This window comes from Larus michahellis, chromosome 1 (genome assembly GCF_964199755.1).
Source record: "Larus michahellis chromosome 1, bLarMic1.1, whole genome shotgun sequence".
Lineage (NCBI taxonomy): Eukaryota > Metazoa > Chordata > Aves > Charadriiformes > Laridae > Larus > Larus michahellis.
Window position 1 is genome coordinate 39179751 of NC_133896.1, and position 27471 is coordinate 39207221.

Sequence of the window (27471 nt, forward strand, 5' to 3'; positions counted from 1 at the left end):
TTCCTGGGAACACTAGCCACTGCACTGGTGTGCAGAAGTGTCTGGAGTAAATGTAGTGCTTGGTAGAGCAGACTTGTGGTTGTCTTTTGGTTTAAGAGTTTGGAGACCAATTTCCAGAGTGACTGGAGATTTTTTGCTATTTATGCTCATGGTGTGTGTTTACCTATGAACTCTAGTAGCTGAAGGTGTGTCACATATTTGGTGCATATATACGCTTACCTTCACGGAATCACGGAATCTTCAGAGTTGGAAGGGACCTCTAGAGATCATCTAGTCCAACTCCCCTGCTAGAGCAGGATTGCCTAAAGCACATCCCTCAGGGCTGCATCCAGGTGGGTCTTGAAAGTCTCCAGAGAAGAGGACTCCACAACCTCCCTGGGCAGCCTGTTCCAGTGCTCTGTCACCCTCACCGTAAAGAAGTTTTTACGTGTATTTGAACGGAACTTCTTATGTTCTAGCTTGTGCCCATTGCCCCTTGTCCTGTCACTGGGAACCATTGAAAAGAGCCTGGCTCCGTCCTCCTTAAACCCACCCTTTAGATACTTGTAAACGTTAATCAGGTCCCCCCTCAACCTTCTCGTCTCCAGGCTAAAGAGTCCCAGCTCTTTCAGCCTTTCCTCATAAGGGAGATGCTCCAGTCCCATAATCATCTTGGTTGCCCTGCGCTGGACTCACTCCAGTAGTTCCCTGTCCCTCTTGAACTGGGGAGCCCAAAACTGGACACAATACTCCAGTTGTGGCCTCACCAGTGCAGAGTAGAGGGGGAGAATGACCTCCCTCGACCTACTGGCCACAGTCTTCCCTATGCAGCCCAGGATGCCATTGGCCTTCTTGGCGACAAGGGCACACTGCTGGCTCATGGATGGCTGGCTTCAACCTGGCTTCAGACTTCTATCTGAAACGCTGATGGATTTCAGGAGGAACTGAAATGACAATAGATAGGCTTTGTCTTTACATTTATACGGGCCCTACTTGAAAAAAAACTAGGGCTTGGGTACGCTCTGGACTTGGTTGACAGAGTTTTTGTATAACTCTAGTGTAACTAGATGTGTAGATTATTAAGTACCATTATTGATAATTAACCTCCTTATTTTTAAGTGTTGTTTGGCCGAAGACTTCTTTTTCTGTTATAATTGGTATTTGTGGGTTTGGTGTAAGCCTTCTGATGGAAGGAAAATGATGATGGACAGGAGCAAGTTATTTCTCCATCAGGTTGGTTTGTCTGTTTCTTGTGTGACTGAGCAGGATTTTGTGAATACTTCATTATAAGAGCTCCTTGATAAAGCATAGTGGCCTTAAATACTTTTTCAGAAAAGGCTCTCTCTCTCTCTCAGGTACTGCACTAACTCGAAGCTCCATGAAGCCATCAGATGTGTCTGCCATCCTGGGAACAGGAGGGAAATCTCCTCTGATTCTACCAGCTGCTGGACTTTTTGGCAATCTGTCAACGGTAAGATGGTTAGAGCACCTTTTTCTCTTTTGTTTCTGTGAAACTTATAAGGAACTAAAAGTTTACAGTGTTTCAGTGTTGTTTGCACCAAGGACAAACTGTGGGTGGTACAAGCTTGCTAGTACTGTTGCTGCTTGCTACTAGTATTATTTATTACTGTGGTGGCCTTTGAGATGATGCAGTGAGGAATAATAGAGGGGTTTAAGGACTTGCTAAATACACACAGTGTGTTAAGGTAGTCCTTAGAACACCAGCTCGTGACTACAAAAATCTTCACTTTGCTTGTTTACAAATTCTTCAAAGACAATTCTGCTGTGACAGCAAGTTAAACCTCCAGAATTTTTCTTATTTTAGCACTCTCCAGTATTAGGCTTCACTTGGGTGTTAAGGTTTGGACTTCAAAGAACAAGCTTTTCTGATGAGTTTTCAGATGACATTAATTATCTTCTACTGTAATGTTTTTGGAAAAACAGTGATTAGAAAGTTATCAGTAGGGACATCTGAAGTATTTTATCTCCATTTATTTTTAAATTAACTCAAAACAAGTTGTCTTTCTGTATATGCATTTTAATTCATTCTCCCTTCTGTTTTTTTCTAAAGTCTGTTACAGACCATTTGTTTCTTTAAATTATTGCATTCTGGGGCCTAGTTGATCAACATGTATACAACTCTTAGCAGTGGTACTTTTCCTCTGATTCAGAGCCTCCTGCCATTCTGTAACTACTGTTTTGTAAGTGGAGTGCATTTTAGTTTAGCATTTAATGCTCTGACTTGAACGTAGTTTAGATTTGCAGGGGGAAACTTGAGACTAGACAAAGGCTTTCACAGGAGGGTGATAGAAAAAGGACTTAAAATTATGTCTTGTGGAAATTTACTTGCTGGCAGATAAGAATACTCATCAGCCCTTTTTATGATATGACCTGATATGATTGTATTGGAACTGAGTTTCTTGTTATTTTTACTCTGCAGTCAGAGTGCTATAGCATTCTGTTCTGGTTGGCTAGAGGGCAATAATGGCAGAGAGAAATCAGGCAAGAGAAATACTGTGGGTAGAAACAGGGGCATAAAAGGAAGAATAACGGGTATATGTCCACAGTTTTTGGATATGCTTAAGAGACTGTTACAGCAGTGTCAACTGGTTCCTTGTTTGTACTTGTTTGGGTGGGACTATTGTAAGAGTCTGGAAAAAGAATGAACCAGTTGCACCTCTCTAGGTTCTTTGTATAGCATTAATTGCTGCCAAGAAAACAATTGCTGTCATGGAAACAGGTATAGGAAGCTGTCCTATCAGTGTAGTGTATGTACAAGTCTGTCTTCTGTTTTGGCCATTTTGCTGCTCTGACATCCGATATGTTATCAAATACCTCCCCTGAAATACCCCCCCAAAAATATAGGTCTTTATTTCCCCCTTTAATATTCTGATACTTGCTATTATTTTATACACGTATTCCTTCATTCGATCAAATGATTTTGAGCAACGCACCAAGAAGGTTGAAAGACTGGTAAATGGTTCTGATTCAAATTTTAACTATTTTGCTTAACTTTTCACAGCTGCTTTACGAACTAGTCAATGTTATTCTCTCTCTTTTTACTTTGAATGACAGAATACTAAGTAAACATTTAGCATAATAGAATATGAAAGTTTAGAGTTATTTATTTGTTTTAAGATGAAAAGTGATACATGGTGTTCTAAAGTGGAAGGTCTTATTAGATTAGCTTCTACTTTAGTTATTTCCTGAAAAAAACATTGAGAATTTCCTTATCCAGGTTAAAATTTATCCTTTCAGAGCTTTTTGTTAAAGGCTTAGTTGTACCTTTTCTTATGGCGGTTATTTCACCATTCATTTTTAGAATTGCTCTATTATACCATTCATATAGAATGAAAAAACTTGGAGCTAGTCTTATAGTAGTCTGAGATTGCTATTTATTTTCCGTATGTTCTTGTTACGATTTTAGCTGGATGAAAGTAGCTGGACAATGGCACTCTCCCCTCAGCAGACAGGAATGTTTGTAAATCTAGACATGTCCAATATGACAGAAGATGTCACTATGAGCGCTGTACTGCTGCGTGAGGATGATCCCGGGGAAGCTGGTGAGACAGTCTGAATTTTTCGTAATAATTGACTCCATTTTTTATTTGTTGGATATAAATGTATATGTTCTCTTTTTTTTTTCTGTATTATTTTGCTGAGATATTTCTTTGTCAAAAACAGTCTAGTTTAAAAAGTTCAGAAAGTTAGTATCTTCCAGTTATTGGAGTTTTGAGGGTTTGAGTCTTCTCTGGAACCTGATGGCACAAATGGGATACTGTAGTGATGTAAGACACAAACCAGATTAGTTTTGTGGAGATACACAAATGAGTTTGTTGTTAAAACTTTCTCAGATGACATATTTACAGCAAAAGTTTTATAATTACTTGACTTACCTTGCAGCTTCTATGTATCTTACTATCTTAGCTGATAAGTTCTTATAGAATCATAGAAGGGTAGGAAGGGACCTTAAAGATCATCTCGTTCCAACCCCCCTGCCATGGGCAGGGACACCTCCCACTAGACCAGGCTGCTCAAAGCCCCATCTAGCCTGGCCTTGAACACTTCCAGGGATGAGGCATCCACAACTTCTCTGGGAAATCTGTTACAGTGTCTTACCACCCCCACAGTAAAGAATTTCTTCCTAATATCTAATCTAAACCTCCCCTCTTTCAGTTTAAAACTGTTACCCCTCCTCCTATCACTACACTCCCTGATAAAGAGTCCCTCCCCATCTTTCCTGTAGGCCCCCTTTAGATACTGGAAGGCTCCCTGCAGGGGAGGTCTCCCTGGGATAAGGTCTCCCCAGAGCCTTCTCTTCTCCAGGCTGAATAACCCCAACTCTCTCAGCCTGTCCTCATGGCGTAGGTGCTCCAGCCTTCTGATCATCTTCGTGGCCCTCCGCTGGACCCGTTCCAACAGGTCCGTGTCCTTCTTGTGCTGAGGGCCCCAGAGCTGGACGCAGTGCTCCAGGTGGGGTCTCACCAGAGCAGAGTAGAGGGGTAGAATCACCTCCCTCGACCTGCTGGCCACGCTTCTTTTGATGCAGCCCAGGATGCGGTTGGCTTTTTGAGCTGCAAGCATGCATTGCCTGCTCATGTTGAGCCTCTCATCCACCAGCACCCCCAAGTCCTTCTCCTCAGGGCTGCTCTCAAGCCATTCTCCACCCAACCTGTATTTGTGCCTGGGATTGCCATGACCCAGGTGCACGACTTTGCACGTGGCCTGGTTGAGCTTCATGAGGTTTGCACGGGCTCACCTCTCAAGCCTGTCCACGTCCTTCTGGATGGCATCCCTTCCCTCCAGCATGTCAACCGCTTCACACAGCTTGGTGTCATCGGCAAACTTGCTGAGAGTGCACTCAATCTCACTGTCTGTGTCACCGACAAAGATGTTAAACAGCACCGCTCCCAGTACTGACCCCTGAGGAATGCCACTCGTCACTGGTTTCCACTTGGACATTGAGCTGTTGACCACAACCCTTTGAGTGCGGCCATCTAGCCAGTTCCTTATCCACCAAGTAGTCCATCCATCAAATCCATGCCTTGCCAATTTAGAGACCAGGATGTCATGTGGGACAGTGTCAAACGCTTTGCATAAGTCCAGGTAGATGATGTCGGTTGCTCTCCTCTTATCTACCAATGCTGTGGCAGCATCGTAGAAGGCCACCAAGTTTTCAGGCACGACTCACCTTTGGTGAAGCCATGTTGGCTGTCACCAATCACCTCCTTATTTCACATGTGCCTTAGCAGAGTTTCCAGGAGGATCTGCTCCATGATCTTGCCAGGCACAGAGGTGAGACTGACCCATCTGTAGTTCCCCGGGTCTTCCTTTTTTCCCTTTCCCTTCTGACTTTATGGGATATAAATAGTTCGTATTGTCATTGTGCTCATTTAGATTTACAAAAGATTAGACGCCTTGTCATCAGAAAGATATTTTTTTTTTTGTAGCGTGTTGAGGTTTTTTTATCAGGTTGTGCCTGACTAATATGGCTGTTTCTTTTTAAATCTGTTTTAGCTACTATGAGCATGTACTCAGACTTTCTGCATTCCTTCCTGAAGCATACATCAACTACTATTTTTGATCTTGTGGATGAGTATGAAAGTATTTGTAACAGTCAGGTAAGTAGTTTGCTTGGGTTTTTTGTTTACTTTATTTTACAGTCCCTTCCCTATTTTTCTTTAAGATGAGAAGTCACAGTGCTTAACATAGATGATTTAAATTTTCCAGCTGGTTGCAGTCTTATGAGTCACTGAACACTAGCATTGAATAGCATCTCTCTTTCCTCATACACTACTTTGGCACAGGAATACCCATTGTGTAGCTTGCTGAATACTAAAAATGTCATCTGGCTGCTATTCCACTGCAAGTGCCAAGTGACAATAAACATGAGCAGATGTATAGATTTTTTGATAATGATAATAAGCTGGTTTAAAAGTACTTATTTCTCTCAGGTATAAATAAATAAAATCATTGTATTATGATGCTTTAAGAGTTTTCTGCTACATTACTAACAAGCTGGCAGTAGAGGGCTCAACGTTAGATTTAAGGTGTCTCTGCTTTTAGGTACAGTTTTTTATTTGATTGGCTGTTGACTGCTGATTGGCTGTTCGGGATCAGCAGGGATTGACAGTTTGAAAGGAAGAAATTATGATGCTTCTGTCCATAAGCGTTGATGACAAAAGAGGGAGCTGGGCAGATATTCTTTTTTAAGAGACTTCATACCTGTGTCTGTGTTAAGAAAATGTGTTCTTGGTAGAAGGTTGCTAAGCCTGTTTGGTGCAAATTTGTTGTTGGGCTGAGTTGGAGAACGCCAAGATTTTTAATGAGGTGTGTACCACAGTTGTGTTCCCAAGTGGGAAGCAGACGAGAAGGAAAATAAATTTAATTATTTTGTGAGACAGTGGAACTTCTGAGACAAAAGGGAAAAGAAAGACCCTTCCATTCCTCCTGTTTGAGAATATGGATACCATCTACAAGATCATGGAATACAGAGCGGTTGTTTTAGGCCATGTGGAACTAGGGGGAGTTGACTGGATGTTGCCAAGGACCTACAAAGTAGAGTGAAGGATGTTGCTCCAAGGATTGGCTTGGATGTTGCTGTGACAGGGCTTGGGATGGGGGTGGAGGGACAGCCCTGAGTTCTCATGCTGCTTCTCGGCTGTACCCTGAGGTCAGTCCAGTGGCTCCTAGCAGCCATGAACTCTTTTCATATTTTGTGGGATGTAATAGAAGGGAACAGAAGATCATGCTTCTGTCTTGCATTGTGATGGTACACCTCATTCTTTTCTCCAAATCTGTTGTTCACCTTCCACTTGAAAACCAATGAATGTATTGATGCCTGAGAAATTGGGTACTCCTAAAATGTAAGAGTTCAGGGCTGTTCTCAGAAGTAGTAGGAGCTCTGGAGCTAGCTACTGATGTTGAAGACTTTATTGTCTAAGTTTTCTTCATAATAAATGAAGCAAAAGATAATAGAATTTAATTTTGGTGATACTGTAAATTATGTGGTAACTAGCAGTTCAGGTTTCCTCATTTAACAGAGCCAGAAAGGAAAGGGTATCTTTCAGGCACCGATAAATGTTAAATGCCACGTAAGTGGGTTGCAAATACCAGTACGGCTGACTTCGTGTTTGATATTCATGTACATGGAAAACAGGTTGGGGGTTTTGGTGGTTTGTGTTTTGGTTTTCGTTTTTTCAGTCATTGCCTTCTCTCCCACCCAGTCTTTTGGTACTTTTTAATTGATCAACACAAGCTGGTTTTATGCTGTGTTTGTACAGTGCCTTGCAAAACAAAGCTACTCTCGTGGTTTATGGCCTGTAGGCTGTAGTAATATTATTTTAGTTAATAATTGAGGGAATTATGGTGTGGAGTATCATTTACCTATTTTGAGGAGATAGCGATCAAACTTGGTTGTTGAAAGCATTCAGGATAAGATTGCTGTAATGGCTTAGAAAAAAAATATGATGTTGGACAATATTAACTATGTATAAATTTATTTACCTCAGGTGAATATACTAGGGAAAATAGTTTATCGGGCAACTCCCGGACAGCAAAAGTTTTCAAAAACTGCCAGTGTCTTGTGGCTTCTCAAGCAGGAGATGGTAACTTGGAGACTCTTGTCCTCACTTTATAGGTAATTCCTTTGAAAAGCATGCTATATTTTTTCACTGAGATGACATTCTTGGATATATTTTTTATGAGTTTATAAATATGGAGTGAAGCAATTAAGTACCTATTAATAATCTGTTTATGGAACTAGGTCCTGATATATATCTCTATTTATTATCTATTTACAGAAATGAAAGTTGTAAATGGGCCTATTCTTATTACCTTCACATCTTCTAGTATTTTTTTAAAAGAACATTTTTGTAAAGGTATTTTTAAGTGCTTTCATTTATGCATTATGGTGAATTTTCTCAGTTTAATTTTATTCATTAACATGTTGCACTTTTATTTCTAGAGACAGAATACAGTCTGCATTGGAAGATGAAACTGCATTTGATATCACAGTAAGCTTGGAGTTTTGGGGTGGGTTTTTTTTAAGCTATGTAATAAGCTAAATAAGCTAACTACAAAATAAATGCTCATTTTATTTTCACCATCTCAATATTGCAGCCACTCGAAATTCAAAGGCTGAAAGAATGTAAACAAAAATGATACTGATTTTATTTTTATCAAGACATATATTAAATTATTTTATATACTGTGAAAAGTGAATTTAAATATTCAGTTCTAAAGAGAAAATGCTAGTGTAAAAAATATTGTATAGTTTATGATTTATTTCCTAAAGTATTCCACATACACTTTGAAAATCTACTAGAAATAACTTTATTTCTTTTAAGAAGTTGCATCAATAGTGGTAATGTTCCCATAGGTCAGAGATAATTTTGCTTTGTCTAAAAGAAGAACATGTGTTCTCCAGCTGTCTAGCCTTTGCAATCCTGATTCCAATTTATCCCAAGAGAAATCCAAATTTTTTATCATTCTTGTTTTAGCTGTAGTCTTCTTGTCTATGTCAATACAGTGCTTCGAGCCTTTGCTGCCAGAATATGCTTAGGAAGACAAAACAATAAGTAAAGTGACTCTGCCTTTGTAAAATTTATGATAGCAGTTGCTTTGTTCTCAGTTATAAAATAGCTTCCGCTAGGATTCCCACTGCTAAGTTGTCACTATTAAACAATGCTGTGCCAAAAAACAATCTCCTCCTACCTACATTTTTTAGGAAAATGCATCTTCTGTTCTCTTTTTGTTGCAAGCCTAATGAAAGCTAAATTAACGCTGGAGAACAGATAGAAGGATCAGGGTTCTGTGGTTGGGTTTTTGGTGGTGTTTTTTTTTCACTTGTTCACGTTAAGTGTGCATATGGTCTTGGAAAACATAATCCTTTTTATGTATACAGTAATAAATGAGATTTAGGATGATTGCAGTTAATGGAATCAGTGGATCTACTATGTAGAATCTTTCTGTGGTCATACATTTGTGAATTATGTTCTGAATCTCATTTTTTACAGCTTTTAGTGTAACTGGATGTAAAAGATCATCCAAATAAAACAAATGTATAGTGTCTCTGTTTTTAAAAAAGGGGCAGGGGAGAGGTAGCATACTGAACTTGTGTAAAGTTTGTGAGTTAGTATGTGTTCAGTTTGGTATTCATGGTTTTGTGCCAAGTTTGGGGTTTTTTCCCATAAAGTAATAATCAGCTTTTTCTTAAATAGGTTTTAACTGCTAGTGAAAAGACGAACGTAGACAACTTGTTTCAGAAAGATTCACTTGTTCGACAAAGCCAGGTATGATGGAAAGTTTTTAAGATGAGAATGGAAATAGATCAGTAGAGAGTTAAATGTTGATAACACTAATGCTCTGTGCACTTTATTAAGCTGTTTCTAATACTTTCTTTATATTCACTGAAGTGTGTTATTCTTTTTATGCATAAAAATAATACTCTTTAGTTTCTAAAGATCAGAAATTTCTAATACTTTTTTTTTATACTCACTGGGGTATGTTATCCTTTGTACACATAAAAATAATGCTCTTTAGTTTCTAAAGATCAGAAATGTTTTTCAGGCTAGCTTGGAGAGGATGGAAGGCTGAGGGGTAGTCCTATATAGAGCATCTGTTACTGTTGATGGTGATCAATAAACTCTAAGTAGAACTGTGGTAACTGCAGCATCTAGTGAGAAATAGCGATCAAGTGCCTAAACAACCTTTGTATTGGTTACTTAAAATGAAAATGGAATAGTCTTCAGGATGTGTACGCCTTTGGTTACCATGTAGATAACGAGTAGATGCAGAGATGATAGCAAGGCAGTTAAAATACTGTTTGTTACATGTTTGTTTTAAAAATGCAATTTAATTTTATTCTAGCTGGTGGTAGATTGGCTAGAGAGTATTGCCAAGGATGAAATTGGGGACTTCTCCGATAATATTGAGTTTTATGCGAAGTCTGTATACTGGTGAGTTCAGACTACCTTTGATTGTATACGTGCTCCCATCGAGTGTTAAGATTCACAGGCACAAATACAGTGTCACTCTTAAAGAAGTGGATTTTTAAAAGTTGTTCAGTCTGTTCATTTCTTTTCTTTAAATTCTTAGATGTAAAAATTCAAATATCCCATCAGTTACTGCTTTTGGGAGGTGAGGATGGAAGGAAAGCCATCAAAGCAACTTAATTCAATCTTAACCTGGGTGCAGATTTGATTTTTCATAATAAGGCACAATAAGAGAGGGTCACCTGCTGATCAGCATTTTATGCTGGATAAATTAATTTTTATTAGGTGTTTCTCAGATGGTCATTTCTTTGTCTGACTTCGGCTTTTGCCTATTTAAGTTCTTGTCATCACTTCATGTCATTGGCCCTTCCCCAGAAGACATTACTGTCATCTTTATTATCAGTGATGATGGGCTTTACAACAGAAAAGACCAAAGACTACCTTTGATGTTAGATGCCTAGAATAAGCCTGCTTTTAATGGCCAGTGAATAGAGGCTTTTGGAATCCGGTGTTCATCCAAAGTTGAATTTCTGTTCTAGGCTGACTTTATAGTGAATACTAATGGGACATTTCGCTTATACAGAAATAAATTAATTGTTAAACACATGAATAATTGAAATAATGGATGCTTTTGACAGAAATTTATTCCAATAAATTTTTTTTTGTTGAAAGAATATTATTCCAATATTGTACTTCTTGTGAAATGTTGCATTTTCACAACAGTAAGTAACACAGTCCATTGATAAATCAGCCAAACCGAGTGTGTCTCTTCTGTAATCATATTCCATGTAACGAAAAATATCTTTCAATATTTGTGTCTTATTAAAAGGTGCCTGCTAAAGAAAAACCATTTTTCTCATAAACATTTTACTACTTTCAGGGAGAACACACTACATACCCTGAAGCAGCGACAGTTAAGTACATACATTGGAAGTTCTCGAGCTCTGGTAACAGAGTTGGTAAGTATTATTTAAAAATAAGGTTTGGTTTCAAAATGTGTTAGAGAACATATATGCTATTTTCACAGCCTTCCACTAGTTTTTAGATAGTTGTGCTATCCAGAAGTAGTTGTACTATTTAAAAATTGTAAAACATTTAAGTTGGGAAAGATGAAAATGAGTACAGAAATTGTGAGACAGTACACCTCTGGAGTTCCTTTTGGGATACGTGGACTTCTGTTTGGTTTTTTTTTCAGCAGTCACTTCCATACCTCCACCCCACCCCCATCACAAGTACCTGTACTCTATTTGGTGAAGTAAATGACTTTATTAGTACTTTTTATATCTGAAACAAACTGTGTTCCTAACCAGAAAAGCTTATAAAACTGTTTGGAAGCGCTTGCAGGTAAGGGCGTGCTGTCTTTATACAGTAACTAGTACAACGAAACCAAGTCCTGATGGGATTTCTTGAGAGCTACTATACTAAAAGCTAATAGGAGGGCAGTCCTAAGAAAAGAAAGGACTGTACAGTAGAAAGAGGTAATGAACTGTCTCAGTGACAGCAAAGCAGTCATAGAAGATTAATTGAATTGGGGAGTGATCTGAGGTATTGATTGGCTTGAGAAAATCTGTTTGGATTAAGTAGAAGCAAGTACAGCTGTTGTGAAAAGCCTTCTCAGAAGGTGGAGGAGGAGAAAGAGTCTGGTAAGTAGAGAGGCAGAAGGGGAAAGGATGTTTGAAGATGAGAAGTTTGGGGCAAAAAGCAAGGTGGTGGAGTAAATAAAGAAATTGCAATGGCTCCTTCTGATAGGAACAGTTACAGAAGAGGAATAAAAGAAACAAGAGAGGAAAGACAGGGAAGTATCATGCTAGATATTGCATGGGTTGTACAGATTGTTGTGACAACGTGAAAAAGCGACTCCAAATTTTAAAACAGGGCAGAAAATCATCGGAAGAGGCATATAGACATTGTGTGGATGGATGGTGACTTTTTTCCTTACAGGATCCAGATGCTCCTATAAGACAGAAACTGCCACTTGATGATTTGGACCGAGAAGATGATGCGAGGTTATTGAAGTATCTCTTCACTCTCATCAGAGCAGGAATGACAGATGAGGTAAGCTGCAGAAAGTTATAGTATCTTCTTGGTTAACTGGTTTAACTTATTTTAAATTTTACTATTAAAGCTACTGAAAAGCTGTGTACTAGAATGTCTGTTTAAATTTGGCTTGTAGTGATTTAATTTTCAGTTTATTACCAATACTGACAGTGATGGACTGCTAAATTAGTATTTTAATAAAATCTTGCATTTAATTAAGTAATTTTGGATGTAGAATAGATGTTGTGGAAAAAACGTTGTATCCTTGTGGTTTTTTGGTTGTTTCACAATATTTTTTTTTACTGTAGTTGCTTGATACTAAATACTGCCAGACAAACACACAGAATGTTTCAAAGAACTTCCTAACTGCAGCTCTAATAATCAGTGGATTATCATACAGGCTTCCTTCTAGATATATTAGAGTGGAAAGTGCTTGCAATTTTGAATAGAGAGAGGTTTGATGTATGCTTTTCTTAGAAATAGCATTAAATTAAGCAAAATTTACTTGCTGTGCTCCTCTAACATTCCCTTGAGTATATGATCTGAGTGGAATTGAGGGAGAGAGTCAGGCCTATTTTTGTCACCTTTTTGTACAAACAGTTGCAATGGCACATTTGGAGGTGTGTCCCAGGACTGAGAACTGGGAACCAGTGCACAAGCTCCATAGGCTAGTACTGCCGTCAAGAAACGTAGTTATTTACAGCGGTTACTCTTATTAAAGTAACTTTTCTTGCTTGCTTTCTGCCTTACATTTTCTTACCTTTATTGTTTGGCAGAGTCTTCAGCAGTGAAAACTCTGACAGACTTTATTTGAGTATTCTAGAAAGCACGTTATTATCCTCCGTTAACTCTTTTACTGTAAGTCTGCTTATTCCCACAGCTTAGAGAATATATGATGTGTATACTTTGCATTAATCCTTAGCTGAGTAAAATTCAGGCAGTTTTGGTCCTAAAGCTGTTCTCAGTAACGATTCCTGGTTGTGAAGTGGCTTTCATGATCTAATCATGTAAATACTTGTATTGTGATGTTGTCTAAAGGTCTCAGCTGGAAACGGATTCCCTTATACTAGGCTCTATGTGTATACATAATGACATTTGAGTAACAGGGGGAGAAAAAGGGACTTGAGATTCTTGTGCCCAAGACCTTAGACTTAGGAATATGGGTACTTGCTAGTATTCTGTTCCGCTGTGATGCACATCTATTCATTTTCTGATAGTATGGGCACATGAGCATATTGCTGCAGGGCAATATGAATATAAATTTGCAGCATTAGTTGTTCTGCAGTCGCTGCTGTGATGTCCCTACTGTCTGATAAGCATGAAGTGGGTTATTCGCTACTAAAAGAGTAAAAGTTAAAGAGTTCACTCTGAATTAAGAATGAACTGCTGTTTGTTTACCGTACAACAGGTAATACGCAGCAAGTAAGCTGGAACAACTTGCTTGTCTGTTCTTTAAATTTACTGTCTGTCACCATTCCCAAAATGGTGGAATGTCTGCAGCCTTCCAGAGTGAAAAGAACAGAATTTGGCTAAACAAACTGAGACTGCATATTGCAATTTCTCTCACTGTTCATACTGTTTTGTCAGGCCTGGAACAGTACCAGTCAGACTAATTAGACAATCTTTAGCAGCCTTTTTTTTTTTTTTCCCCAGGGGTGTAGATTGGAAGAATTGTAGGCAATCTTTTTTGTATAGTTTCTGCTCTACTTTCCATACTATTCAAAATAGCTTTGAATTAAACCTGTTTGTGCTAGTGCATAGACTATTGAATATCATTATGGGAAAGGTGGGATTGCTCTTCTTAGAAGTGCATGAAGGGTTTGGAAAGCGAAGTCAACTGGAAAAATAGATGTCTGCATGAAGAGATGGATTATGCATCTAAGCAACAAGACGACACCTTAAACTAAACTTATCAGAAGGACGCATAACAGCTGTTTAAGCTAGCAAAGAAGAGTCTGTAGCATATTGCTCACGCTGCTATAAATACTGACTGCAAAACTAAAATGTTTAGTGAAAAAACCCACTGATGACATTTTATTTACTTTGAAATCTTTCAGTTAGTTTGAGTTTAAGGTTCTTTGTGCTTATTTTTTGCATAGTAGAATCTCTACACAAATTAACTGTTTTGATAATGTTCAGATTTTTAAAGGAGAAGTGTGTGGTTTTCCTACCTTGAAGTCTGTTGCTGAGAAAATCCATTATTTTTCAGGCACAGCGCTTATGCAAACGGTGTGGTCAGGCCTGGAGAGCTGCAACTTTGGAAGGATGGAAATTGTATCATGATCCTAACATAAATGGAGGTATCTACTTCAAAGTGCATTTGAGGCTGATGTAAAAATAGGGCAGAGCGCTTTGTCTTAATATCTGTCTATGGCAAAGAGAAATAGCTCTTTCTTTTCCCCTTAAGAGCCTTTTTTGTATTTTGCTGTGTCTGTTGAAGGTGTAAAAACTAATGTTGAAGTGAACTCACACTTTCGCCTAAACCAACTAAATCCAATATTTCAGTCTGTATTTTCTCAACATCTGACTTGTACCACCTAGCAAACGTTTAGTTGTTTACAAAAGATGGACTTTTTATCCAGCTTCAGAAAAGTATAGTAGGACTAGAGTTTAGCAAATTTAAATGCAGGAAAAAGAGGTGCTTTTAAAATGTATGAAAATTGTTAAATTACCTTTCTCCTTGATTCTGGAGTTCCTTGCACATGGTACTATTTATAACACAGTGCCTTTTTTCCCTTTGTTCTCAGGACATTGTAAGATTTATTAGAAAAGAATTTAAGAATGTGTCTAAGTGTTGTGCATAGCCAGGTCTGGAAGGCATAATGCTTTCCTACTTTTGAAATCCTGGTAGCCTGTTAGTTTTATCTGTGTGCTTCACCAGTGTCCTTGCCTTGTTTTTAGTGTACCTACCTAGCTTGCTGTTACATGAGTCTTAATTCCATGGTGCGTGCGCTCGTGCAGATGCATGCAGAACAGCAGCACTGAAGCAGTGACATTTTTTAGAAGTTTGTATTTCTTAAGATATAAAAGTTCCATTGCTCCTTAACTTTGTGTTTTCCAAATATAAACACTGTAGATATGTTATGGTCAAAACCATTATTTTCTTCAAAGCTAGATAGCAGCTAAGCTTTCAAAATACTGTGCATCTAACAAACTTCCCAGAAAAGCCCTGTTGCGATCCAGTTGAAAGCATTAAAATACTTTGGGAAGAGTTCCAAAGGGATTGGAATTGGGTTAATAACAGCAAATAGGCTTTACCTTGTTACTGGTTTCTCCTTTTCTAATAGCACCTTTTTCTTCTTTTTTTCCTTTTTTTTTTTTTCTAAATTATCCTTTGCATGTAGGAAAAGAGCTGGAGCCTGTTCAAGGGAATCCATACAGGTGCATTTGGAAAATTAGTTGTTGGCGTATGGCTGAAGAGGTAAGATAACGCTGATGTGCTTGATATTAATTGAACTTTCTGAATGCTATAACATGATTTTAAGTAAACCTACCGCCTCTGTGTTGGCTGCTTATAGGATTTGCAATTAATGTTTCTAAGAGGACTTCTGAGACAACATATTTATGTCTTGTAGTGAGAACTCTACATGAACAGCACTAATTTTTCAGGCTTAGGAAATGTATGGCTTTTTTTATTTGGTTGAAAGTGAAACTGCTGACACTAACTTTTACTTTAATCTTGACTTAGTTGAATGGGAAAGGAAAAACATTGCTTTCTTTCTTTCCAGGTCAATATAAATTTTTCATGTAAGTTACAAGTGAAGGGGAAGTCACTTGCTGTTCTTATTTTGGCTCCTGTTATGTCCTGTGATCTTCCAGCTTTTCTTGGAAACTGTTAGATGGAACATTTTGTAATGGATTAATCTCTAATAAAATGTACAGTGACTAGAAAATATATGTGTTTTCTAATTAAAAATTACAATTTTTTACTGTTTGTTTTAGGAGCAGTTTAATAGATACGAGAGAGCAATCTATGCAGCACTGAGTGGAAACCTCAAACAGGTATGTCAGGCCTCCTACTTAAGTGGTGTTTGGTAATTGTGCATTTTCTTTCTCCTATGTGATAGTGATATCATCAGAAATACTGCAATTACCAGTTATTGTACTTTTAAAAATCTAGTAAACAGGACAATAGCAAACATTGCTGCTTTAGTTGACATGTTCTTTGTAGGATTGACATGCTTTAACTAAATATACATGATAGACTTCTCATAATATTATTCCTGCTAAGTTTCAGTACAAACAGTTCTAATGTTGTTGGTTTAGTTCTGTTCTAATTTAGTGTTATTTAAGAGCTTATATAGTCACCGTCTTGCTCATGCACAGTATTCTTATGGACGAGTTGGTATATCCAGAGATACTCAGTACCCGAATTTCATTATCAATAGGTTCTATACTATGTACAATGTTCACTTTTGTCTTTAAGTAGTTCTCTCATTAGTTTTAATCCTCCAGATGTTTTTGTGCTCTCCCACGCCTAACTAGTGACTTTTTTATTATTATTTTTAAGAACAATGACGAACATTGCAGACTATCATAAAAGCTTCCCTGCTGTTATAGTAATCAGTGGTAAGCTCCTACTTGAGCAGCTTGATTCCCCGCTCCCACACACCCATCTTGGTATGATGTAGTAAAGATAATTCAGAAAAGAAGAAGAGGGGGAATAGAGAATGTTTTCTGGTTTTATTCATTGAAATTCAAAATTAGGTCTTTTACAGGAAAAAAGTCATTGTAAAATTATACAGACTTATAGAACAGAAGGTATTTACCTTTTTGTGACAGAGCAGAGAGACATTTAATGAAATTAAATTTCAGTAAAACTCAATAATTTTAAAATTACTGTAAGAGAGAAGTGTTTCACGAAATGCAGCATTTTCTCTGGAACTTGTCCCGGGGTTTCACTGCTCCAAGAGCCTAGCAAGATTCAGAGAAGTGGATATAAAGTTCTTTATATCTCACCAAAGCAGCAGTACTCCCTTCTTCCTACCTTCACCACTCACTGCTGCCCTGTGACTTGTGCAACCATGACATAACCCAGTAAGGCAAAGTGATCCGGCTGAAAAATAATTGGCCAGAAAAGTGGATAGTCTTCATCTGCATTGTTTTTCTGAGGTGGTGGTACACAAGAGGGGGAATGGTGTCGGTGGTGCTGCTTCTGGAAGGAGGATAGGATGCTTTCTTTTGACTGCCTTTGATAGAAGATAATCAAGGAACTAGAGCATTATTCAGGGAAAGGATTTTTTTGTATCCTGCTTTGGTGAAAGTTCAAGATGGTTATTTGTCTGCTTTGGTGCCTGAAAATCTGATCCTAAATCACAGTTGCTGAGTTCGGATTCTGATAGTTTTCCATCTCTGATAATTTTTCCTCTGTTTCTTTTATATGTAGCTTCTCCCAGTTTGTGATACCTGGGAAGATACCGTTTGGGCATATTTCAGGGTCATGGTGGACACTCTTGTTGAGCAAGAAATACGAACCTCAGTAATAACGGCAGAGGAGACAGAAGAGCTCCCTAGAGATTATTTAGAAACGAAGTAAGTTTTAAGTAAAATTACGCTTCTACACTCAACAAAGGATCCTGTATGATCTGTTTAGAATATTCAAGGTAACATTTTTTGCCTTTTCTCTCCTACTTTGAAGCTGGACTTCAGAAAAAGTTTTTGAAGAACTTCAGGCAACAGACAAAAAGGTACATATTAATTACAGTGTTTCTCCTCACTGTTTATTATTTTAACTATTCACTAAGTTGTACTTCTACTACGCTATTTAACGAAATGCTCAGATATGCACAGTGACTGATTTATTGCAGGTTTTCCACCTCTGTAATGTGTAATTTCTCAATTCAAATAGATTTTCCTTTATGCTGCCACCTTTAATGATGAAAAAGATACAGGTTTTGTCTTGCCCCATATCTGCCAAACTAGCTGGGCGTGCTAAAGAAATGGCTGACTGTCAGGTGTTGTCAGACATACAAGGCAGATAGAGTAAATCAACTATTTAACACTTCGATAAAATGTGCAAAGATTGATTACATGCTGTTTTCTCTATAGGAGGTTTGTGTGCACGTTTCAAAACAGGCCTTTAAAAATCTAAAAGCATGTTTGCTTTAACAGACTGTGTTTCTTTGTTACTTTTAACACCCAGGTTACTTACTTCATTTAAGATGGAATATATAACTTATATGTTAATTTTGTAACAATGAAATTGAAATTACACTTATTTGATGGAATAGACACATAGCATGTACCATATTGCTAAGACAAAGACACGTTGAAAGACATCTTACAGACTGATGTGGTCTGCCACAGATACACCCAGCTGCCTTTGCCTTTCTAGTGCAATTTTCACCATGTAGCAACTTTACAGGTGCATTTGAATTGTATTTCATGCATATAATTCCTCTACTGGGAAATCAAAAAAAATCTCTTGTCATCAAGTAAGTTTCACAGGCCTTTTCTTTCAGGATTTATACACATTGTTGCTTCTTCTGTGACTTTGTAGAATCTATTCTCTGTCACGTCCTTATTTATTCTCCTCTTCAATGCAAAAAGCCCTTAGTCTTGGATATCTTCCATGAAAGTATTAACTCTACAGATCTATATTCTGGTTCTTCCTTTCAGTTTGTCAATATTCTTGCAATTTGACATTGAGGTAGCAAGTGCCTTTTCTCCTGCTCTTTATGCAGAATACCCTTTGAAATAGGATAGCTTTTTTCCCTAAGGAACCTTTACTTTATTTATAAGTTTGCTTTCTTTATACATTATGCTATAAGATTTTATTCAAAGTTTGAACTTTCTTTTTCCCTCCCCAGAGGGTTATAGAGGAGAATCAAGAACACTATCATGTGATTCAGAAATTCATTATACTGGGAGATGTGGATGGTGAGCTTTTCTCTAAGTGATTTTTAAATGTCAATTGACTACATTATTTCTAGTGACCTTTCCAGAAACTTTTATGTGAATGGATTTTAGAAGCACACAGTAGGAAAACTCCACCTAAAAGTTAAGTTGCTTCTTTAATCAAGAACCGTAGGGACTCTCTGCAGTTTGACATACAAGGTAGTTTTCAAAGAAGTCATGAAGTCATGTAAATGTGTCAGAATATATGTGAGACTATTGCTGTAACTTTTTCTGAGAAATTACAACATACATACAGCAGATATTTAAGCCAAACAGGCTAAAACTTTCCAAAACTGTTGCTGTTTTGTTTTGTTGGGCTTTTGATGCTAAATTACATTTGTTGAATAAATGCGCAATTTTTAAATATTTCTTAAGTGTTTTTTCCCCATGATACGGCTAATATCGACATTTCCTTGGTGGCTATAGGTTTGATGGAAGAATTCAGCAGATGGCTTTCCAAAGACAGAAGTGTGCTGCCAGGACACCTCCTTCGTTTCATGACGCACCTTATTCTGTTTTTCCGCACTTTAGGTCTGCAGACTAAGGTAAGTTTATTTGCTTTGTTGTCATAGCAATAGGTAGTTTTTGAAGTAGAAATGATTGTGTGTAAATATATAAGCTACATACAATGATGGTGAATTACTAACAGGCTGATGAGGGGCTGCATGTTTAAATAGTGTATTTGTTGATCTTGGAGCCTAAATGCAACAGTCAAAATTAGAAAAGATCATCCTTCTCCCCTCCAGTTCAGCTTTAAAATTATTTTTTGAGGATGATGGATTCTACTCATAAGCCCTTTATTGAGAAGGACCTGACTCAAACTTCAATGTTAGGATTATTCATAGCAGCCAAGATGCTTTGAATATAACCTGACCTTATACGCAGTCGTTGGAATTGTACCTATTGCTGTAAACTCATAAATGTATTTGCTTGAGGTAATTTGTACTAGCTAAACTTTCATATTTTCCCCAAATATATACTAAGTATAGCCTGCTGGCTACCTAGCCTGTTTATGCTAAATACGCAGATGGGTCACGTAGGCTGCAATTACTCTTTTCTGAGGCAATCACAAGTAATTAGAAGCTCTCCTTTTCTACTGTTTTAAAAATTAAAAGCACTTATGTATCAAGTTGCTTAATGTAACCTCTTTTGGCAAAAAACAAATGTGTGTTTTCATTAGATGATTTAAATACAGCTCTGAGTTATTATGTTTTTTCATGCCTCTAATCATTGCTTCATTCCCTTGTTGAAATTTATGTTGAAGCCAGTTAACATTTAGCTAATTAAGGGGAACGTGCCTGTGTGTGTTTATACACATACATATTTTATCCAGACTCAAAATTTGATAGAGTAGGTCTTTAAGCTGAAGTATGGTAGAACTAGTCATTAGCATATGTTTAACAGAGGGGACAAAAAAGGTGCAATTTCCTACATAAATTCCATTGTGGGATTGTGAGTAACTGTTGGTTGTTGCCTCTACAATTTTGGAGTAGGTAAATTTACTGGAAGATTACTTCATCAACCCTCAGCAGACCTCAGAGGGAAGAGGCAGTTGTGCAAGCTTTTATGATGTTCCTTGATGTCTGAGTACAATTCACATAGGTATATGCTTAGATGAAAATCTGTAATTTCATTTACACATAACAAGCTAAAGTGACAATTCTTCACATTAACAAACACTTGAGTCTTAGCTGAAGTGGTCTCAGGTGTTCAGACTGTACTTTGGTTGTTTAGTATAGGCTATTGCAGATGAGCCAGGTGATATTTATACTCTATACAGAGGAACATCAGAATTTTCTATAATACAACAGTGCATGTAGCACACTGCAATAGTCATCTATTCACCTGACATTTTATTTATTAATTAAAAAATACGGTAAAATTGAAAGATTTGAAAAACAATTTAACAAGTAACTTTCCAATTAGACCAAAAACTATTATTATGCAGTTGCTGGAAAAGAAAGTCCTTGCAACGCTAAATCTTTGAATCAGAAAACGTTAATTTTTTTAATCACTCTCAGAAAGAAACAGTTCTTCCAGCTGATCCTGTTTGAATGTGTAGATTACTGAAGCAGGGATAAGCAAATAATCTTGTGTCTGTGTAATAGTGGTAGCCTGTGAAGTGGTTTGGGGTTTTTTGTTTGGGTTTTTTGTGTTTGGTTTTTTTTGCCACATTATCTGATTTAAAATTGAATTTATATTTATTTGCAATAAGGAGGAAGTTTCCGTTGAAGTCCTAAAGACCTACATTCAGGTAAGCTTTCAAAAATATAGTTTGCTTTCTCTGATGTAATTTAGACATAAAGGAGGAAGAAAAGGAGACTTAAGGTTACAGGATGGAAAAAGCTATGACGCAGTTAATGTTCTCTTCTCAAGAGATATGTGGAAGCTTGCCTAATATGCACAGTTTCTGTCAGCAGTGCTTAAATAAGAGACGGTTTTATTGATCCTTATTTAGAAGCTGAGAAGTGGAATCTTACTATATCAGAACAAAACAATCAGAAATTTGTTACACATTTATGTTTTTACATAAGTGTAAACACACTTCTGTGTTTGCACAGTGGAATGTACTATGTCTTTCTAAATATTTGGTTCTTATTCTGCAGCGGATGGTATCTGAGAAGCACGCAGATTTAATAGCATTTTATGTTAGCCACTTGCCCCCAGAGCTAGCTGTAGCTCAGTATGCTTTATTTCTTGAAGATGTTACTGAAAGTGATCAACGCCACCACTGCCTTGAATTAGCAAAAGATGCAGGTGAGATATGCTGATTTTTGAATTATCATTTTATATCCTAGGTTATTTTGTCTTTCATTAGTTTTTAATTCAAGACATAGCTATGAAGATGATACTGTTTCCTTCCTGTGCCTCTTCATTTTTCAATTAAATAAAACTAATTTGCTGATCGCTTCTTCAAGTAGGTATATTGTGGTTTTTAACTAACCTGGAATTGCAATTCTTTTTCTGAATTAAATAAATATCACTTTTGCTTCTGGATTATGTCCAAACACAGCAGGAATTAAATGCCAGCTGTCTGTCTCAAATATATGCTCTGAAGCTTGACATGATTGTATTATTTCAGAAAACTAATTATAAAAATACATACCTGTTTGTGGATTTAGGAAGGTTATGAGTATCTTAATTTTTTTTTTTTGTCCTATATATAGTGCCCTTTCTTAGCCATGGTGAGTTGCTTGCATTAATTGTAAGCTTCCTTCCAGGCCTATACATCAAACTAAAAGGGACTACAGTGCAGCGGCACACTGTCCATTGTTTGACAATGCCTCTGTGCCACTCAAAATTCACAAAGAAATAGATTTACTGCAGAATTCTGTGTCTAATTTTTCTTCAATCATTTTTTAGTCATTCCGTTTTAAAAACCTGGCTAAGGTTTCAAAAATAAAATGTCCTGCTTCAGCTTCTGTAAAAGATCTATTCTGAGCTTCTCCTGGTACATTTCCTGTCAAATCCTAGTCTTGCCATCAGAATATCTCAAAAGCTTATAATTTAGTCTGACAATGTGAGTGTGAACAGACTGATAAGAATTACTAGTAGTAAGGGTCAACTACTGGAGTATGAAATTCATTTTGTGGCAAGTTTGAATTCATGATGGCTGTTACATATTTCTTTCTTAATCTAGGTCTGGACGTTGCAACCATAACAAAAACTGTTGTTGAAAACATCCGCAAGAAGGATGCTGGTGAATTCAGTCACCATGACCATATGTTAGACACAGGCACAACGGAAGTGAGTATACTTTTGTAGGCCAGATATTCCAGTTTACAGACAACTATTTTACCATGTATTATCCAGATTTCTCTTTCAACAATGGTGGAAATTGCCTTGAGAAAGCCTGTGAGGGAAATGCACCTTCCATGTGACCTCATAAGGAGTTGAATTGCACAAATGCGTAACTTCTGTTTCTATAGCTCCTTGATCTTCTGGGCTGTGGTGCGTGCTGCTCAGCAGCATGTCTGTCTGCAAACAATAAGTGAAGATAAAGCCCATGAAATGACTACAACAATATGTGTTCTAGATGAGAGTACGATGTTGTTGTAACTTCTAAGAATTATGAGGATTAATACTTTGGATCTTAGAGGTACCTTATTACATGCTTAAGTGCCATATTCTAGCTACGACAGATGCTGCCTTTACTGACAGTTTCCTTGTCATCACTGTTGAGCGTTGGTTGGATCCAACTCAGTGCTTCAGTGACAGTGTGGGGTACTGTTAATAGCTTGCATTCAAAGTATTGTTGAGAAAGCAACTGATAGTTTGCAAACTTGTGGCAATTTTTTGCTATTACGTATGAAGTTTAAACTCTCTAAGCTAAATAGGTAGTTTATCTAACTCAAGAGTTGGAAAACTGTGATTGCAGGCTGATGGCATCCCTGAAGGTTATAGTGAGGGCTCCATAAACCATTTTTGTACAGTGAATCATACTAAAGTTCGAGGAAGATGCATGGTAATCCATAAAAATTTGTGAGAGCTGATGCGCTTTCATTGGTCTGAATATCTTGGGAATACCTCGAAATGGATTTTTCAGTGATTCTAGATTGCAGAGCTTGTTTTCTAAGCTTTTGATACTAAAGTTGTCAATAAAGTGATCCTTGTTAGTATGTCATAATGCTATCCAAAGATCTCTAGAAACTTGTGTATTTCATTGACCAGATTTGATGTGTCTAACACCAGCTGTATGCTTGAAATGTTAGTGAATCTATGTGTTGGTTTTTACAGGCGGACCGGCTGAAAATAGATGTAATTGACTGGCTCGTATTTGATCCTGCACAGAGGGCAGAAGCACTTAAGCAAAGCAATGCAATCATGAGGAAGTTCTTGGGTACTAAACTTCACAAATACTGTAGACTTTTTAAATGTTGGTTTTGTCCTTATTGGCTCTTGGCACTACATTTGATTTAACTTTGAGTCTAGTCTATTAAAAAGCATGGGTTTGTCAGGTTATGAAAGTAAAGTATGGAAATTGCAAAGCCGTTGATACTCGGTTCACATTCTCATAGCATCCAAGAAACACGAAGCTGCAAAAGATGTGTTTGTGAAGATTCCCCAAGACTCTATAGCAGAAATATATAACCAATGGGAAGAACAGGGAATGGATACTCCACTTCCAGCTGAAGATGACAATGCTATACGGGAACATTTATGTATTCGGGCATATTTGGTGAGTTTCAGCTATGCTGTATTCCAAGTTACTACTTAGAAATAATGGTGTCTTTGCCTTGGTGGTGAAACGTTAAGCTTTGTCCATTTGATTTAACTTCTGATTCCTGGATGCACTATAGCTGTGCATTTAATGACATTCTTGTAATACAAGAGTCAAAAATGTCCCAACACTGTTTCCATTGCAATCCAGGAAGCCCACGAAACCTTTAACGAATGGTTTAAACACATGAACTCAGCTCCACAGAAGCCTTCTTTGTTACCACAAGCAAGTTTCACTGAAAAAGTGGCCCATGAACACAAACAAAAGAAGTACGAGGTAGGTAAAAGTTCAAGTTGTTATTTACTATAAACATTTACATTCTTGCTTAGGAGGCGGTCTTAGTTTAATGAAGTGGGGTAGAAGACTGCTAATTCATATTGCTTGAGAACTCTTATAAATTACTCTGGGTTTATGTTGAAAAGAGGGAGTAGATAGAATAGTAATGCCACTGGACAATAAATTCTCTTGCTTTTTTCTTATATGACTCAGCTTTACATGCAGTATTGCATAATGTAATACTAAATATTCGTTATAATGTTTTGATTATAGGTACATATAATGTCAGTGTTGTTAGTAAATCTGACTGCTTGGTGTTGCTATTAACTCTTCCCTGGAAAGGGAGGATGAAGGCTGCCTTGTGTTCTTGCATTTGTCACATTCTCTTCTCTAAAAGATGCTGCAGTTCTGTCTGTTTTGCCGGAAGTTCTTTTTGCATGTCTGGCCAGAATGAATACGCTCTATTCAGTTTATACAAGTATTTGTTATATAAGTATGGCAGAATAAGTTCTTTAAAATCATCTTCCTCTAGTGGCTTCAACTGCTTCTGAACAACCTGTCTGCCTCTCTTGACAGGGAATTAAGCAAGGATGGAAACAGCTATTAGCAGCAGCCTTTTAGGTTTTGGCAATTGGCTGAAGATTCTAATCTGAATTGGAGCTGCACTGGCTGTTGCATGCTAGGTGAAGAGTGTGTGTTAAAATAGCCTTGGAAATTATCTTGTTCTGCAGTAGTTTATTTTTTGTTTCTTTGCCAGATGGACTATGGTATTTGGAAAGGCCTCTTGGACGCTCTTACAGCTGATGTGAAAGAGAAAATGTACAACGTGTTGCTCTTTGTTGATGGAGGATGGATGGTTGATGTTAGAGAGGTAAAATGAATTTTTGTATCATAGCATAGACAACAAAGCACAAATTGTACCCAGTTGTACCTTTGTCACCTTTAGTTTGATGTGTGTCTGTTTACTCTGTTGTAATTCACCCTCTGGCCTTGCTGTGACCAGTTACCATATAAATGGGATCTGGCAGTCCAGTCTAGGCTGGTTAGTCCAGTTTTTTGCTTCTGATGCTACTGATTATGTGGTTATGCTGAGTTGTCTTTTCAAGGTAAATGTTCATAATGCTAATATGTTATTTTGCTATGGTAAGGATGCTGAGGATGACCCTGAACGAACACACCAGATGATTTTACTGCGAAAGCTGTGTCTGCCAATGATGTGCTTTTTACTGCACACCGTGTTACATAGTACTGGACAGTATCAGGAGTGCCTGCGACTGGCTGACATGGTCGCTTCTGAACGACACAAGCTTTATACGGTGAGTTATTGAGAGCTGCAGGCAGCCTAACTTCCATTTGAAAGCTCTGTGGGTTGACTGTGGAGAAAGCTTCTATATAGAGAGGAAGATGCCATATGTTCCTTAACATCATGTTTCTTTATCTCTTCCCATTCACTGCAGTGGTAAAGGGTTTCCTTGTGTGCTGACTTAAGGAATCAGAGAGTTAACTTTGCTTAAGTTTAGTTCTTGCTTAAGAACTGCTTGTCAAAACACTGAAGGATGATGCCAGTGTTTTGACAAGCAGTTCTGAGTAGTTCAGTTACTAATTTTTGGATGCGGGCTATTGAAATAAGTTCAACGTTTGGACTCGATGATCTTAAAGGTCTTTTCCAACCTAAATGATTCTATGATTCTAAGTTGAACTGTGAATTGTAATTGATTTTATTATTATTATTTCCATTACATTTCAGAACATTGTATAAGCAGGTTTTGTTTTGGAGCACTTGGTTTACCTAAGCTTTCCCTCCAAAAGCCTGAAAAAACAATCCTAAAAAACTTTATCACATAAAAAAAACCCAAACCCAACCAAAGAAAAACACACCCTAAAGCACAATAACCGCCCCCCCCCCAAAAAAAAAAAAAAAAAAGATTAGAAATCTGAAAAGAAACATCAAGGCTAAGAAAAATAATGTGATACATTCGCCTGGATTGGCTTAAGATCTCTGCCAGCAATAACAGGAAAATTAAACTTGGCTGTTTACCAATGATCTCTGTGGTAGTTATGAGACAGAACTATCTTGAGGCTACTTTCAGGTTTTGGATTCTGCTACCAGCTTCCGGTCCTTTACTGAACACCATTCTGAAATGTCTGATGTTCACACTGTCTTAAATATAAAGACAAAAAAAGTAATTAGTAACATAATTAACCACCATTTACTTCTATATCAGTGCTGTTCATTGCAAATAAATAGAACTTCACTGCGGTTTTGTTTTCTCTTTTATTCATAGGTATTTTCAAAAGAAGAACTCCGAAAGCTTTTACAGAAGCTGAGGGAATCCTCTTTGATGCTTCTGGACCAGGATCTTGATCCTTTGGGATATGAAATTCAGTCATAGGATTTCATGTAGATACTTGCAAAAACTCCTGAACATGGACATTCTGGTTATGAAAAAGAACAAACCCATGACACACATAAGCTGTTCCGATCTTTGGGGGGAAAAAATCCAACCCTCAGATTTCAATTTCAACTTGAAAAATTCTGACCAACTTCAGAGATTATATTTGTTATGAAACCTTTTTCATAATATTTTTTTTCTAATAAAAGTGCTTCACAAACAGAAAACACTTGTGCATTCTAGTCTAAAATGTTATATAAATATGATGATTGTATGAACCTCCTTAATCTCTGCTATGTGCCAAAGAGCAGCCTGCAGACTGGAAACGTTACGCAGCAGGAGGAGAATGGGTGTGGGTACGGTGGAGAGGACAGCGAGATGGCAGGGGGACAAGGGACGTGCCAGAGGGGGAGAAGGCAGCAGCAGCCTGCCGGGGCTGAGGGAGAGGAGGGCCGGAGGAAGGAAGAGCAGAAATGAAGGGCTGAAGGGCTTGTTGTCCAGTTGCTAAAATGCTGTTTTGTAGTTGCTAAAATGCCAACGTAATTCTGAACCGGAGGAACAGCGATTGTACCTTGAAGCTCCCAAGTTTTGAGATTTTGTCATTTACTTAGAAACCTTCTTCTGGTCCAGTTTACGTGTGTAAACACACGTTTAGCAGCTTTTGCCTTAACCG

The 27471-nt window shown here is 37.6% G+C and overlaps 1 protein-coding gene across 3 annotated transcripts in view; it reads left to right on the forward strand.

Moving 5' to 3' along the window:
• The window catches only part of NUP107 (nucleoporin 107), a 34735-nt gene extending 7713 nt beyond the window's left edge, over positions 1–27022 (forward strand). For 2 of the 3 annotated variants that reach the window (XM_074572797.1, XM_074572782.1), the window contains 25 exons: positions 1335–1450; positions 3407–3542; positions 5497–5600; positions 7491–7618; positions 7946–7994; positions 9201–9272; positions 9850–9938; positions 10855–10933; positions 11916–12029; positions 14221–14311; positions 15356–15432; positions 15954–16013; positions 17398–17543; positions 17650–17698; positions 18821–18890; positions 19335–19453; positions 21124–21162; positions 21515–21665; positions 22549–22655; positions 23646–23748; positions 23927–24087; positions 24280–24405; positions 25163–25276; positions 25554–25721; positions 26691–27015. In XM_074572797.1, the coding sequence (XP_074428898.1) occupies positions 1335–1450; positions 3407–3542; positions 5497–5600; positions 7491–7618; positions 7946–7994; positions 9201–9272; positions 9850–9938; positions 10855–10933; positions 11916–12029; positions 14221–14311; positions 15356–15432; positions 15954–16013; positions 17398–17543; positions 17650–17698; positions 18821–18890; positions 19335–19453; positions 21124–21162; positions 21515–21665; positions 22549–22655; positions 23646–23748; positions 23927–24087; positions 24280–24405; positions 25163–25276; positions 25554–25721; positions 26691–26798 (2576 nt within the window). In that variant the 3' untranslated portion in view covers positions 26799–27015. Of the gene's footprint in view, positions 1–1334; positions 1451–3406; positions 3543–5496; positions 5601–7490; positions 7619–7945; positions 7995–9200; positions 9273–9849; positions 9939–10854; positions 10934–11915; positions 12030–14220; positions 14312–15355; positions 15433–15953; positions 16014–17397; positions 17544–17649; positions 17699–18820; positions 18891–19334; positions 19454–21123; positions 21163–21514; positions 21666–22548; positions 22656–23645; positions 23749–23926; positions 24088–24279; positions 24406–25162; positions 25277–25553; positions 25722–26690 lie in introns of all 3 variants that reach the window. The other variant, XM_074572790.1, reaches the window with a different exon arrangement.
• Positions 27023–27471: the final 449 nt, after the last annotated feature.